This window comes from Pelobates fuscus, chromosome 5 (assembly GCF_036172605.1).
Source record: "Pelobates fuscus isolate aPelFus1 chromosome 5, aPelFus1.pri, whole genome shotgun sequence".
NCBI classification, from domain to species: Eukaryota; Metazoa; Chordata; class Amphibia; order Anura; family Pelobatidae; genus Pelobates; species Pelobates fuscus.
The window spans coordinates 175035819-175053033 of record NC_086321.1 but is presented as its reverse complement, the minus strand read 5'-3'; the positions used below and the strand labels follow the sequence as shown (position 1 = coordinate 175053033).

Sequence of the window (17215 nt, the reverse complement as noted above, 5' to 3'; positions counted from 1 at the left end):
GGAGCTCTTTTATACACTAGACACACCAACCATATGGAACTCCTATAAAATAGGGATGCTAGGATAGAAAAGAGGGACGGAGGGATTTGGATCCAAAATAGTGACTACCCTCCTAAATAAGGATACTTTAGGTGTGATGTGAATTTGCTAATCACTAAAATATTTAGATTTACTATGCCACATAAACCCAAGCACATGCCTATGCTTAAGTTTACTTAGAGTATGGCATTAAATTCCAAGAATACTACATATGACATTTGTATAACAGTATTGCACCCAATCTCTACACATCACATACAGTAGGCACACACCACACAAATATAACATACAGCCAGAACACACCACACACAACACAACATGTAATTAGATGGTCAAGCTCCTCTGTTTTCTATTGTGAATCATGGGAAAAATGCACGAGAGATTGCAATTCACCCTAATAAATGACTGGTAGTTCACATGTGTTTATAATCATACATATATATTTAACTGATTGAAATCACATGTGGAATATCAACGTAGAGGCAAGATAGCATGATACTGGACCACATATGTTTAATCTCAGCATGTAATCTGCCATCCAAACCACTGGACCTATTGCTTTGTCTTGTAGCCCCAATTGTTCCATTCTTTTTTTGTTTTACAACCTTCCTTTTATATTGAAAATAAAATATATCAAATAAAAAAATGTGCATGCTGCTGAATTAGCATGTTAGTAGAGCTTTATAAATAGGGTGTTGTGTCATTAACATAAAATGAAGTGGAGTGAGAGGAAAAAAGCATGCAATTTTTGGCACAAAGTGTTAAATAAAAGCATAAAAGAGGATATGTAAACTGGAAGTAAAGTGGAAAAAATAGTATGTGCGATATTATTATTGTTTATTATACTAATACAAAAATAATAATTAATAGAAATGGAAAAAATAACGCATAAAAAAAGTTACATAAAGAGATTAATTAGGGGCGGAGCCTGACTGCCAAGGCAAGCAGACATGCACAGCTTGAGCTCCTGCATGAAAAAGAGGAAAACTGTAATATTGAGCTTAAATACTGGGCTCATACACAAAAAGTTTGGCAGAAACTATACTCAGGAGACTCCGGGCACACAATATCACACTTACCATGAAACCAATGTTGATGACAGCCCGAGAGCCTGAAGGCAACCTGTTGGGGCCTGGTCGAGGGAGAGGCTCCCGGAGCTCAGACCCTGCAAGCGGACCGACTTCACTCCGATTCCCCCCCCCTGGACCGATGGGGGTTATCTCGGTCCACCAACTACCCACGGAAGGGGATACGAACACGCTGAACCGGAAGGCAGATGTGTCTTGCAGCATGAACCTCGCGGCGAGCCCAAGATGGCCGCCACGCGGGAAGCCAGGCATGATAGCCCACACACTCAATGGAGGGCCCTATTTGAAGCCAGGTTTGAGGCCGTCTGCCGCAAATTCTGGCACCGAATCAACCAGAGAGCAGCCATGGAAATCTGCTTACGTTCCAAACAGAGGACCCACACTGAGAGACACCTGATAGTCAAAACTTCCATCCGAAGGGAACTCTGGAGAGACAAGAAGTCTAGGCCCCACGCCTATGCTGAGGTGAAAGAGAGGCGGAATCGGAAGGGGAAGCATTCAGGCACAACACATGGAACCGCAACTACCCCACACTCTACAGGCCATCCTTGGCCGAGGGCCAACCGGAGAACATCTCCAAGGCGCCGTCCACACTGCCCGAGGCCCGACCGCCGCTGGCGGCGGCAGAACAACCAGGCACTCCTGGGCACCCAAAAAAGGGAAGACTCGGCCTCAAAAGGAACCCGAGTCTGTGGGCTGCAGGCGCCGACCCTTTTCACGGCCTGGGGCGAGAAGGCGGCCCCCAAACATCCGCATCCCACAATGCCCCAGAGGTCACGCCAAACGCATGGTACCCCCACATCTCACCTGGGCATTGGCTGATTAAGGACACAAAGGTCGGGGGGACCTACATACAGCCGCTTCCAGCCATGGACTTCACTGCTCAGCGGAAATCCCACCCTGTCCACCCTGCCGATCACAAACCCAGCCTATATTGGCCTATATTGGCTGCACCCTGTTGGACTAGGGTTCTCCATACCTTACTTAATAGCCCGTTACAGCCTACTGCTATGTAGAACTCTTGTAGTGTATAATAAGCTTAACTTTCTTTAGCATGAAAATAGGAAGCTTACCTGTTCACTATGACCAATCTATTACATGTGCAGTAGTAACTAGCCTCAGCTCAGCCTAAAACGTCTGACCAGATAAGCCTATATCTCAGCCTGTGAATAGAATGTCTACAGGGTTATATTCATATGTCCAAGCGAGCTGACCAGATTAGGTAGAACCACAATAAATGTTATGAGAGAGTCCTTAACACCATACCTGGCGATAGAGCAGTCATTCAGCGCGAAATGCCAATTTAGAAAGGCTCTCTGCCCAGCTAGACATGGACACATGCCGTACATCCGGTGAACACGAACAAAGATTACATACCGTATACCTTCCATCATGATAAGCCTGTATAGTTAACTACACCATAAGCGCTAAGCGTAATAGTTCAGCATGTTCATGTTACACTCACCCTTAAAAATGAGACACTTATCTAGGAAATGTTATTTGCAGTTGTGATATGACTAACGTGTACTTAATATTGCACATTTCCCTCCCTTTTATTTTTGTATCCCAATTCATTTGTCTCAATAATAGAAAGATTGACACAAAAAAAGGGATTAATTAAAAAGAGAAAATAGTAAAGTAACAAACTCTAAAATATTTTATGAAACTTTATCCCACCTGGAGGTCCAGCTGGACCTTTTACTCCTGGTGACCCTTGCCTTCCAGGTCCCCCAACTGGACCTTGAGGGACATTTCTTGGAGGAATACCTGAAACAAATGTCAGAGCTTAAATATGGAAACATGGTAGTGCCCAGACCTTAAAGTAGAACTGTCAATTTTTAAAATTTTTAATCTATCAGAGTTATTTACTAAAGTGTGATTTCCAAAGTAAATTCCAAATTTAAGGGCAAAATAGCTGAACTGGAAAATGATCAATTTCAGATATGCATCCAGGTACAGGCTGCTTTGGCCTTACATTTGAAATTCACTTTGAATGCCTTTGGAATTCGCACTTTCGCACTTGTCAATCAGCATGGAGAACATACAGAGAAAAAGAGACACAGAAACAATGTTTTGGTTTATTGTCTTCCAATGCAATGTGTACTTTGACTGTACCTGGCTGAACTGCATTGTGATGTCAATTGCTAAATCTTTCATGCATTGCAATATCTTATTCAATTATATAAGCTCCAGAGAAGTCACAGTTCACCTTTAAACATGAACCACAAAGCTAAGAGAAACCAATATCACCTACCATCTTGATTTAGGTAGGAACCTTTTGCAAGCTGTGTAGCTGAACCTGCAAAATGAGCAGAACGATCAATGTTGATAATATGATAGTAACAGGATACTGAGCACTGATTTGAAAGCAAGCAGCCTGTGGAATCATTGAATAACCAGAAATGACACATGCAGGCTACTCTGCCAGTGAAACAGTTAAGAGACAAGGGTGAGGTCCTATAACTTCTGAGTGGCGTCACAGGATGGACAAGGACCTCTCCTGTCCCCACTTCCTTCCCCTATCACACATGCTGTGTCCTGTGACACATATGCCTAATAAATCGAAGTCATACAATACAGGTTAAGATTCCAAAATGGAATAGACAGAATAGATCCGAATCACGTAGAAAACAAACGAAAGCACACGAGATTGGCATGGCATATAGGGCACAATGGAAATGAAAACGAGATGGACATAGAAACAAATAAATGAAAAAGAACGAGTGTCACAATAAATAAGTGACTGATGCCAACAGTATCAAATTAAACCAAATGAGACACTATTAGCAAAAAAAGCGCAACTGTACAAATTGCATATTTCTCACCCTTTATGCCAATCTCTCCAGGGCTACCTCGTGCTTGTGGGCTTCCCCATAGCGGGGAGGGGGGGAGATGAGAACCAAAATCTTCACTCAATGATGAGTCAAGCTGTATGATCCTTGCCACCTATTGGTAAAAAGAATCAGAGTGAATTGTGTAGACAGTTGAATGTAGGTACCACTATAAATCACCCATTCTGATAGTCTGTGTAGCACAATACCTTAGCCTCCAATGAGTTCAGCCGCTCAGTCATTTCGGGAATGCGGCTACAGTTCAAGCATCCTACATCAACATGGATAATCATGGTTAAAAAGGTGATCTAGAATGTAGTGTCATGCATCTTTCCATTAGTTATTGGAGTTATATGTAGCAGAAATGAAATCATCTCTATAACTTTAAATCAACTCAAGTGAAAATGTTCAGTTTCCAAGCACAGGCTGGCTGTGGGTTAAAGGTGACTTACTCACATGCAGCTATTCACGTTAAGGCATGACATATAATCCCAGTCGGTAAGTTTAACACACTGTTCTTAAAGGGACACTGTAGGCATTGACACAGGGTTATTCACTAAACTGAGAATTCAAAGTGAATTTCAAATTTAAAGGGACACTATAGTCATCAGAACCACTACAGCTTAATGTAGTGGTTCTGGTGTCTATATCCTGACCCTGCAGGCCTTTTAATGTAAACACTGTCTCTTCAGAGAAAAGGCAGTTTTTACATTGATGCCAAAGAACATTTTTTTTTGCAGTGCATATAAACTTAACACATGCACATGAGGTACCCCAACGGCAATCCTCATGCTTTTTTCAGACATCATTAACAATAAGGTATACGTTAGTGCTTGCACCATTTTATAGTTAGGGTAAGTAATAAGACACAGGCTAGGCAAGTAACGAAATTGAATAGGTAAGTATGTAAGGAACACAAAATACTGATTCTGAACAATGCATGTTATAATCCTGCACAGTTTGGTTTTAAGCTAGGAAGTAAACAGGCCAAGCAGACCCGGCTAGGCGCTCATATCTTTGGTAATTGCTAGGTACCAAGTGGGGGCAAGTTTGGCGAGGGATACAGTAGAGTATGTCTCCCCATATAGCCCCCAGCGCACCTGAGTAACACATTGTATGTATGGTAGTGTACATGCCAGGTTTACTGATTAACGGTCTATGTGCTAGGTAAGACAACAATGAGAGAGTGTGCTGGACAGCTTATAAGTGCTGCTGGGTACTGCTTTAGGTAGGTAGGGAGTGAATGCAGGCATGGAGTAATCTAACTCTGTGGTGCCTGTCTGCTAGGGTGTCCTTTAGGAGCTTTCAGCCCACTCCACATAGAGGCTGTGGGGGAGAGTCCTTCTCCATGGCGGGTGGCACCTGTGTGTGAGTAGCCAGGTAGTGTTTGGGGCTGACTTCCCTCCAGCCCTGGATCGTTGTAGGGGCCAGCACCACTAAGCCATGGACTCGGGTGCTCTGTGAGTCCAAGTCCTTCTCACACGTGGGGCTGCAGGAGGTCCTGATGTTACGACGCCGGTTCGGGCCGGCGAGCCTCCTCTTCCGTGGATGGTGCATCAGGGGTAGTCCCCTCATGGCCCTCGATTCAGGAGGGCATTCTCTGCGTGGTACAGAAGTGTGCTCGAAGCTGGTGTCTGGAGGGGGCCTTTCCCGCTTTCTTTTTCTGGCTCCGTTTTCCAGGCGCTGCGGGTGAGTAGGTAGTTGGGTGGGAGCAGCCATGCGTTCCCTCAGTTTGGCCCAAAATGCATCAAATATAGCCTCCAGTGATGTCGCTGTGCAGCGGAGGCCTCTGGAGCAGTCGGTCTGTTGCCACTGTATGTTGCTGGGTTGAGGCTTGGACGCGTCCGCCATTTCGTCAGGATCTTCGCTGGAGAGGCTGGTGATTTCCTCCTTGCCTTGCCGCTTCCAGGTAGCAGGTCAGCGGGGACCGGGATCACCCCCACCGGTCCAGAGGGGGGGGGGGGGGTTGGAGCTTGGCTGACACAGGGTAGGTTGTGGAGTCAGGGGATCAGCCGGCTCCTCTGAGCTCCGTCTGTGGTAGGCCGCAGATTTCCGTTGCAAGCTTTCTGACACGGATTGGGTCGGGATTGGTGTCGTTCGGTTCAGCGGGTCTCCCCCCGGGTGATAGGGGCATAAGTAGTTGTGTTCAAGCTGAGTACCCGGGTGGATCTCCCTGTTTGTAGCTGACCGTGCCAGAGCCTGTTTACTACACGTCCAGTCGGCTTGGCGGTCAGGCTCCGCCCCCAAAGAACATTTCTAATAGCAGTCACTCAGACGGCCACTAGAGGTGCCTTCTGCGTCTCTGCGCTCTGCATGGATCTAAGCCATGGAGGCAGAGCCAGCCGCAGCGCGACAGGCAAACCATGAGGAAAAATTTGAGTAAAATCACAGTTTTACTAAGATCTAAGAAAGGCCAAGGATCCTAATAGTTAGTTTATTACTATAGTGTCAGCAATACATTTGTTTCTTTAGGGTCAAAATATCATAATTTAAAAAACTCTTTAATTTTACTTTGCTTCCAGTCCAACTACTCTTACTTTAAATTGGAAATTTTCTTTGAATTCACGTTGCATTTAGTGAATAACCCTGTAAGTGCTACGTCTCATTAAAGTGGCTATAGCAATACCTCCAGTACAGGTTGGTCTTGGACAGTGCCAGGGTACTCCAAGCCAAATTAATGCCAGTTTAATGAGATGAAATGGTTATAGTGCCTACAGTGTCCGTTTAACATAACAAAGCTTTAAAAACAGGTCTATGTTAATCTATGAGTACTATAGATACAATAATACATCAGACCAGACACCAGGCGGCTGGCTATATATACCTGTGGTACAAGATTACAGGGCTATGTGCACTGCTGGCATTGCAAACCGATAAATAGAAGCCATTGTAATTTTGCCTGTGTGATATAAACATAATTACAGAGCTGTGTAAACCCCAGTCTCTTTGTCATACAGTAACACATATGGTTTTAATTCCATTTCTCTAGCCCTCTTTTTTTGTGATTTTTCCACTCTTTCTATTTTTTTTTTCTCTCTACTACTCTTACAGTCGATGCTTGCCTCTCTGTTACACTGTACTTTTCTCACTTTATCTATCTAGTCTTTTCCCAAGCATCCATTTTTATATTTTATCCTATTTTAACAGTTTTCTTTTGTTTATGTGGTTCCCATCCCACTGTTTATTTTTAATTCATTCTGTTTGGTAAGCCTCTTTATTGCATATTCCATGGCATTTATATAGCATACTACCTATTTTATTTCTATTTTGCAACTTTGACGCAATCTCTTTTTTTTTGCCAATAATTTATTCTATTGCTTTGTTCATTAATCTGCCTTATATCATTTCCATGAATAACAATTTGTCTTTCATTTAAAAAAAAAAAAAAATAACTATCAACATATGCTTATAAAATACATTCTGCCTTTTTTATTTGCTATATTTTCACCCTCACCCCTTTTCCCTTTTGTTTCTTGCAGGCCACATTGCAGCGATTGCCATGGTTACAAGGCGATCACACTGTGCAGTGACAGCACTGGGAGGGAGTCTCCTCACGCCAACCCTTAGAGGGTTATGGGTAACAGCCAAGACCTATTTTATGTTGTGATGTCACTAAGCTTTTCTTGCACTTACTTGTTATTGGATAGCTCTGTGAGAATATGCAAATGAAAGTCTAAAAAGATAGCATAAATCTTCAATCTCCCATCTGTTTTAACCTCTTTCCAGCTACGGAGGTTACACGTAACTACTGAGAAGAGGCATGTGTCAATGCCAAATTGGTATTGAAAGAGTTACTATAGGATTGGGCTTCCCTGCAGTAGTTAAAGGGTTAGTCGTTGTGGCAGCTGATTCCCACACAGCTGCCCGCTCTCTCCCAGCTGGCTTGGCACAGTTTGTGAACTCTGCATTTAACCCCCCTGACCTAAGGAAAAACACTGAAAGCAGGGAGGGTAAAAGGAGGACACGCTCCCATAACCTACAACTAGAAACACAAGAACACACACTGCACTTATACAGGGATTGGGAGCTTCCAGTGCCAACTTTTTTTTCCATTCTCAAAAATGATGTGTTTTGCATCAAGATTAATTGCAAGATCTGCTCTCACTCATTCAAATACACGCTAAGTACACACAACTGAACAGTCTTTGAAATGTACCAGGCCAGCTTATTAATTTTATCCCAAACAGGGTAATAGAGATTCCTGCGCCCACAAACATGAACTTGGGCAAGTCTAGGTTACCTGAGAAGCTCCCCCCGGCCCTCTGGGGCAATTTCCGAATGGAAGCACTAACTCTTGGAGCTTCCTGTGCCTCTGCCAAGGGTCCTGTATCTGTAATAGGAGATAGATGCTCAAGCATGTCTATAGATTGTATACATAAAACACATTATAAAACCAGCATTCACTGAAACTCTGAACGGTCATGAATTGAAAATTGAATTGCAAGTTAGGCAAAAATACATGAGCTGAAAAAAACTAATTATTCTAGTTGGCTATAGTCACAGATTGGCTATTTTGGCCTAAATTTTTTAAACTATGTTTTCCGTTCACGACAATTTAATGTTTAGAGAAAAAACTGCTATGATTTTGTTTTTATTCTCACTCACTTAAGCAGGTAAGGGAGTTGTGGAAACTGATGAACGTGTGATTGGATAATGTGAAAAAAAATGTTTACAGCATAAAATTCTATGCTCTTTTTTGATTCACAAACTTTTGTGATTCATTTCCCTATGTTCAGCGAGCTGAACTACACATCTGTTACATTGCAGATTGAGTGTATGAACAAGATAGAGTGTATGTGCAAGAATGAAAGAATTCAGAAGAGCAGATGAATACAGATTAAACCATCAGTTGGATCATGTATATGAACAGTCATTAGGAAATTACAGGTCACTGATCAGTTATTTGAGAGTAGAAGGAGGCCACACATGACCCATCTACCTGAAAGCTCACATGTACTCCTTAGGAATAGACTTGTGCATATCATTGTTAAATCTGAATTCATGAACTGTGATTGCTGCTATCACATCCACTGGGAATCTCTTCTAGTTATTTACTACCCATAAAATAGTATAGAAAATATGAATAAAAAGAGACAGTTAAGAAGAACTAAAAATAGATAGCCCAAGATGGCAACAGGACAGATATATTATTGAGAGTTTCTTTCTCACGCTTGTCAGTGCCATCTATTAAGAGGCTAAATCTGCTGGGATGGAGACAAGGGAGGTGCTTCGGCCTATTTAATAATATAGGCTGTTCCTCCGTGTTACTGGGGGAGAGGTACACATTTATAATCTTATTAAAGTGCACAATACCCTCTGTAATCTTAGCCTGTAGTATATAATCCTCCAGAGTAGCTTTAATGAAGCTGTTGTTACATATATCATATTTTACTTATCAGAGGCTGTCAGCTCTCCCTCTCTATTAAACTCTTTGTATAACAAGGCATATATTAAACATTTAGGAAAAAATGAGAAAATGAGAAATAAAATGCAAAGTACAACTGGTGACTTTTTTGTTTAGTAAAATACATTTTAACAAAATGGACAAAATGTAAAAAATGAAATATAGTTTTATATAGGCATAGGCATTAAAAGGGTATTGCCAGGTGTGTAAAGGCACAACCTAGTGGACAGTCAATTAATCCTCTATGTCCCTATCTAGATCCCTACCTACATTTCTAAATATTTTTAGTTGCATAGACTATTGCCTCCCTCCATCATAGTAGCAGAATTTCTAGGAAATAAAGAGATTTTTAATAATAACTAAATTAATGTATCGGCCATTCCTTCTCATGCCCATCAGTTCTCTGCGTATTAGCTCTCTATGTCAGAAGCATAGCATGTATACCAAGGATTATTAGAAACTGGAGTAGCAAAAGTTCTTTCTTTCTTTTTAAAAACAACAGAATTTCTATTTTAGGGTTAAGTCCCGATTTAGTTCCCTAATTTCCTGCATCTAGGTCGCCAGGGAACTGTTCCTTGGCAGAACTTCACTAGCGCATCTTTAGTGAGCACGACTGCCACTTCAGTGGAGGGGCACGTCCCCTTCCCAATCAGGCCTGTCAATTACAGGTGTCATAGCAACAACCCCACCCTCCTATCCCGATTCCATACCTCCTAATGTTGGGAGGCAGCAACTACAGCACATGTGGCGTCTGTAGTTGTTATAATTCCTCTGGCACTTTGCTAGAGTAACATAGGAAGGGAATGTCACTCATGTTCAGGGCCACCATCAGAGCGTGACAACTGTGGCGGATGTCATGAAGCCCATGGAGCAACGCAGTGGGGAGTGGGCCTTGACAGGGCCAGAGAGTGGGCAGGTGAAATTAAGTTCAAGAGGTGTGGTTAAAGTGATAGGCAGTTGGGGGGTGGAGAGTAGGGGTTTAAATAGCAGCCATTTTAGAAATGTGGCCATCTTAATCAAAATCACTTACTTGTTACTTGTCCCTCCCACCCTCCCTTTTGGTTGTAGTAGTTCCCGTTTGGTCACAGCGGCGGGAATAGGGCGTGGGTTAAATTGGATTTAGGTGGAATAGAATGGGGATAGGCCAAGGTCTAGGCTGGAATAGGCCGGAAGGAAAAAGTGGTTGGTAGGTTCTAGCTCGTTGGTGGCTACGAACCTGGGGGTGTAGGTGTGTCTGGGGTACACACCTACAGTTAAACATATGGTTTTGGGGCCTCTTTGGTAGGCCACGTGTAAAAAAGTTATGCACTATTGGAATGTTCATTATTGTTATTTGGTAGGGTCATTGTCAGGGGTATTGGGCAAGAAGGTTGGAAGTAATTAGTACTTGTGACAATGACCCTAAATTGTTAAATTATATATTTATATTTATAATTAATAAAGCTGTGGACTTTATAATCCAACAGAAAAATTGGTGTCTGAGTGTCATTTAATTACGGGTTAGCACATGCCGAATAACGACTGTGCACATGTCATGGGCCTGGTGGTTCTGGGGAGCCCGGACTGGTTGTTTCCCTCTAATCTTGTAATCTAACCAGGGCTGCCATAAGGGGGATATGGGGCCCTATACCCCTAATATGTGTGTATATATATATATATATATATATAGATAGATAGATAGATAGATAGATAGATAGATAGATAGATAGATAGATAGATAGATAGATAGATAGCAAGTACTGCTATATATATATATATATATGCAATTGAAGGCATTATATGGCATTATATTGAAACCACAACGAACACAACAAAGCATGTTAAACTATAGGAAAAAGCAATAACACATTTTTAAAAAGCCAGACACATGATCTACAACATAACATTATTCTGTATATAAATGAATGTATGTGTCATTTAAATGAACAATTATATATCGGAAATTCACATAAAAATTACATAAATATGTATCTGGCATAGAACAAAATCACAGTTTAAAGGGACACTATAGTCACCAGAACAACTACAGCTTATTTAATTTGTTCTGGTGAGTAGAATCATTACCTTCAGGCTTTTTGCTGTAAACACTGTCTTTTCAGAGAAAATGCAGTGTTTATGTTATAGCCTAGTGATAACTTCACTGGCCACTCCTCAGATAGCTGTTAGAGATTCTTCCTGGGTCATGGCTGCCTAAAATGCATCCAAACATTCAGCATCTCCTCCCTCTGCATGCAGACATTCATTGATTCAATTCATCTCTATGAGGAGATGCTGATTGGCCAGGGCTGTGTTTGAATCATGCTGGCTCTGCCCCTGATCTGCCTCCTTGTCAGTCTCAGCCAATCCTCTGGGGAAGCATTGTGATTGGATCAGGCCACCACTTCTGATGATGTCAGCAGACTGCTTGTTTTTTTCTGAGGCAAACAGCATGCAGATGTACAGCTTCTGGCTTGAATACAGGAAGATTTTGCTATATTTATGGAGGCATGAGGGGCCCAGGGGGGCTAGATTGTGGTTTTAACACTATAGGGTCAGGAATACATGTTTGTGTTCCTGACCCTATAGTGATCCTTTAATACACTGTCTCAATCTCCCGCTAAGGCAAATCGCAGGTTGAAGTACGCAGGCTCAGTATGAGCCTTTTTCCTGGTTGCTGTGATCTACCAGGACAATTTAGCAGTTGACAAATAAGAATTATATGCAATCTTAATCAGTCTGTATCCAATTGAATTCAATAGGGACATGGCTTAGGATCTCATCCTGAATGAAACTTATCAAACCTAAGGAGCTATATTTGAAAAGAGAAGATAAGGAAATTTAGTGTTATCCGAATATTCTTGGGATACATACATCTTAACAGCAATAGAGGAAAGAATGTGCAGTGAAATTGTTGGTGTGATGATTATCTCTTGTACTAATTCTTCACTGTTGGCAGGCACGTAATTAAGGAAATTATAGTCCAACAATAGCTTGAGGTTCCAAGGTTGGACAACCTTGAGCTACCAACTTGTTTCTCTCCAGGAGAAATTAGAGTTTACTTGTGTTTGTTAACAAATTCTACATGGAATCCAAGAAGAAGGGTGAAGGTCAAATACTAGAGAGGCCTATAACCTTTGCAGATTTACATCTTCCTTCTGTCAGATACAGAGTTACAGATGCTGTCATTTAGTGTACAACTCCCATTTTTACAGTACAAATCCCATTCTCTCGAGTATTTTGCTGTCTCAAAAATGAATAATTAGTTGTTTTTTGTCCAAAATAGATATGGTTGTTTCCAAAACAAATATGTGTATATGATCCAAGACACTGTGTATCACTTTTCACATAGTTAAAAAAGTGAGGTAACAAAACTTGTTGAAGATCATGTCAATATATTAGTTCTTTTAAGTGCATAAGTTCCATCCCAGATAATTTTTTGGTTACAGTTGCTTATTGAGCAATCACAAGGGAAACCAAAGGAATGTTCACAATGAATGTTCCACGTTTACAATTTTGGCACCAGAATAACTCTTTTTATATAACCCCCTCAGAGTGTGAGTTTCTATCATACATACATTAGCATTACTGAGATTCCATCATGCATACATGTGTACTAAATGATAATGTGTTTGCACATATGTATCACTAGAAAAAAAACCTGAAAGTGAAGTTTAAGACGCATAATGCCGATAATATATTAATAAGTATGAAAGTTGTGGGGTTATGGTTTGTTCAGAGTCAGGGACAGATTAACACCTTGCTCCTGGCTACAATTAGGCTTCAACTAAATCCCCAGCCACTTTAAAGACGTATCTTATCAGGGAGCTCAAAGACATGAGCACACCAAGCCCATAGTTCATGTCAAACCACAGATTAAAGAAATCACATAATCCTAAAGTGTCCTTGCACATAAGTACAAGTCTGCAAATAACCAGCATCATGATTGAAATCATCGTATGCAGATATTTCCCTGATTCTGAAATACACTCTTACTCAGGCAGGTCCGTATCAGCATATCCAATGCAACGACATCAGAGTAAAAACTACTCTATGCAACAAATGTTGTGTTTAATACCACCGGAAGATTTACTGAAAATTGAAGTGGGTCTCTTGTAGGAGATTTGGTTCACACACTGACATCCTAGAACACAGAGAGATGCTCACAATGAGCTTGTTAACAGATTTAATCATCTCGAAGGAATCAAAAACCTACCCTATTGATTTGGAAGGTTGGGAGTGATGCAACAAAGTCTCATATGGGACTTCACTATATACTTGCAAGTTTTTTTCACATCCATTTTGCCTCATGCAATAGATCATAATTTACTGTTAGATAAGACAAAACGATTGCCTATGACAAAATTGTCACTGAAAACCACACCACAAGATGATTACTTGATTCCATTTTTAGTATTTCAACCCTGCTCTTAGCTTTCATTATATGCTCATCACTCAACGACCACAATGCTTAAAAATAGTTAACATGTCTTGAATATTAAAACTTTAAGAGCTCAAAACTCATACAACTCCCAGAACCTTTGAATCCAGAGAGCATGCTGGTTTCTTCTTATTTATGTACATTTGCTTTAAAAAGTGCATCTAATTTCAACATTTTTCTTTATATACTGATCTTTTACCTTAGAACATCCTACTTTTTTTTTTGTTTACCAATTTACAGACCTCTTCACAGATCACACATAAATGTGAGGTCATTCTATGCCATATCCAAGGGCCTATCACCAGGCTCCATAATTGGGATCCAACTCTATTTCCTACAATGTTTTCTTGTCTTTTTTTGCTTTGGTTTTTCCATAAGTCTAATGACCACAAATCTTGTCAGATCCTTACCATAAGGTTTGTGTTAGGGAAGCTACGAGTCCTTTACTTCATTATACATTATAGTGTTAATGCTACATTCTTTGTAATTGTTTATATATATAATATAATTTAAATATTTTCTAGGTAATGATAATAGTGAAGTATCTATGAGTTTCTTGAAAGTCTTTTTGAGAGTATTTTCCTGATACAATAGTGCTCCCACCATCAAATTTTTTTTTTATCCAGAACCTCAATGAAATTCCCACTTCCTTACAATCTGCAATAAAAAAATATTGTTTGAACAAACCAGGTAGAACGATTACTAATATTCGATTAGCTATAATATCCTTGATGTTTCAACATCGTGAAAAGACATTATGAAAGCACAAACATGTATTCTATATTAAAGATAATAGAGCTGAAAACTTCTTGCTAATAGACTGAGGGCACAACAACTATAAAATGTAAAAACCCAAAACCCCCACATTGTTGTACATTAGGTTGGGGACCATTCTTCATTACCCAGTTGATATGGTAAATTAATTAGCACAAGTCTACAAGTATCCATATAATCTGTCATTAAATACAAACACATCCACATTCAGAAATAGATTTGCAGATGTCTTTAAAAAATACTATCATCCTCCTATCTCACAATAAAAGATTGTTATGGCTATACATTAACTTCAAAAAACGTAAATCTCTGAGCCCTGATTGTTTCTCAGAAATTACTACTTAACTTAGGAAGCTATATTGACCACTTACATTAAATGTTATATAAATCTATCATGGGCACTTGCACTTATCCCCTTAGCATCCCATCTTAACTCATTGTTAACCTCTTAACATGCTAGCATCCCATCAAACTCATTAATGGCATTTCTGATACATACAGAAGAACTGGGACAATACACACAGATTTATATTGCTAAGCTACCTAAACCACATGCCGTCTTTTGGTGCTTGAAGCTGAGAAGGCCTTTGATCGCTTGCATGTCTTACATGTTAGCTACTCAACATAACAATATAAATTTATATTGGCCATAGCTACATTATTATTATTATTAATATTGCCATTTATGTAGCGCCAACAGATTCCGTAGCACTTTACAATATTATGAGAGGGGATTTAACTATAAATAGGACAATTACAAATAAACTTACAGGAACAATAGGTTGAAGAGGACCCTGCTCAATCGAGCTTACATTCTATAGGAGGTAGGGTGTAAAACACATTAGGACAGGAATTTGCAATCAAATAAGGTGGGCTGCCCTTTAGGAGAGGGCAAGAGACAGGTATATGAGGTAGGGGTTAGTCTTGGAGGCCATAAGTTTTCCTAAAGAGATGGGTTTTAAGGCACTTCTTAAAAGATGCAAAACTAGGGGAGAGTCTGATGGCGGTAGGCAGGCTATTCCATAGGAAGGGAGCCGCCCGCGAGAAGTCCTGCAAGCGCGAGTTGGCCGTACGGGTGCGGACAACGGACAGGAGGTGGTCACGGGCAGAGCGGAGAGTCAGAGAAGGGACATACCTATGGATCTGTGAGGAGATATAAGAGGGGCTTTATAGGTGTGAGTTAGTACCTTGAATTGACTCCTATAGCATACAGGAAGCCAATGTAAGGACTGGCAGAGGGGTGATGTGTGAGAGAAACGACTAGAGAGGAAAATCAATCTAGCAGCAGCGTTCATTACGGACTGTAGGGGTGCAGTATGTCTATTGGGAAGACCAATCAGGAGAGGGTTACAATAATCCATGCAGGAAATTACTAGAGCATGGACAAGCTCCTTGGTAGTATCTGGTGCAGTATCTGGTGCAAGAAAGGGGCGGATGCGGGCTATGTTTTTAAGATGGAATCTACAGGATTTGGCAACATGCTGGATGTGAGGCTCAAAGGTGAGACCAGAGTCAAGTATGACGCCAAGACAGCGCGCTTGCAAGGATGGACTGATGTTGGTACCACAAACTTGAAGGGAGAGCGAAAGAGGAGGATCAGTATTAGGAGGAGGAAAGACAAGGAGCTCAGTTTTTGATAGATTGAGTTTCAGAAAGCGGGAGGACATCCAGTCAGAGATGGAAGAAAGGCAACCAGTGACACGTTGCAGGACAGCAGGGGAGAGGTCCGGGGAGGAGAGATATAGCTGGGTGTCATCGGCGTACAGGTGGTAGTGGAATCCAAAAGAGGTAATAAGTTTGCCAAGAGAGGCAGTATAAAGAGAAAATAGAAGGGGACCAAGGAAGAGACACTGAATGAGCGTTGGGAGAGATAAGAGGAAAACCACGAGAGGACAGAGTCACAGAGACCAAGCGATTGAAGAGTTTGAAGAAGGAGAGCATGATCAACGGTGTCAAAGGCCGCTGAGAGGTAAAGAAGAATTAGTATGGAGTAGTGGCCTTTGGATTTAGCTGCGATTAGGTAGTTAGTAACTTTGATAAGGGCAGTCTCTGTAGAGTGGAGAGGGCGGAAGCCAGATTGAAGGGGGTCAAGGAGAGAGTTGGAATTGAGGAAATGAGACACACGGGTAAAGACAAGTCTTTCCAGCAGCTTTGAGGAAAAAGGGAGCAGGGATATGGGACGGTAGTTAGAGGGGGTGGATGGGTCGAGGGATTTTTTTTTAGTAAAGGTACTACAGTGGCATGTTTAAGGTCAGCAGGGACCTTGCCAGAAGAGAGCGAGCAGTTGAAGATGTGTGTTAAAGAAGGCACGAGACAAGTGGAGAGAGATCTGATAAGGTGAGATGGAACAGGATCGAGTGGGCAAGTGGAGGGGCGAGAGGAGCAAAGAAGAGCAGCCACCTCTTGGTCAGTAGCTGGGGAGAATGTCTGAAGGGTAGGAAAGGCATGATCTATGTGTGGTTGAGAAACAGAAAGGCAAGGAGGGGAGAATTCTTTCCTTAGCTGTTCAATCTTGTCAGTGAAGTAACATGCAAAGTTATCAGCAGTAAGGTTAGTTTGAGGGGTGGCCACAGCAGGGCGAAGAAGAGAATTAAAGGTGTCAAAGAGACGCCTGGGATTGCGGGAACATGAACATACACACCCTTCAGCAAAAGAATATAAT

General features: G+C 41.3%; 1 protein-coding gene across 5 annotated transcripts in view; it reads right to left on the bottom strand.

Annotated features, from left to right (window-relative positions):
• The window catches only part of EMID1 (EMI domain containing 1), a 55598-nt gene that overhangs the window by 29372 nt on the left and 9011 nt on the right, over positions 1 to 17215 (bottom strand). For all 5 annotated transcript variants that reach the window (XM_063454725.1, XM_063454727.1, XM_063454726.1 and 2 more), the window contains exons 4-8: positions 8199 to 8288; positions 4168 to 4229; positions 3953 to 4073; positions 3382 to 3426; positions 2805 to 2894 (exon numbers count right to left, since the gene is read on the bottom strand). In XM_063454725.1, coding sequence (XP_063310795.1) covers positions 2805 to 2894; positions 3382 to 3426; positions 3953 to 4073; positions 4168 to 4229; positions 8199 to 8288 — 408 coding nt within the window. The remainder of the gene's footprint in view (positions 1 to 2804; positions 2895 to 3381; positions 3427 to 3952; positions 4074 to 4167; positions 4230 to 8198; positions 8289 to 17215) is intronic.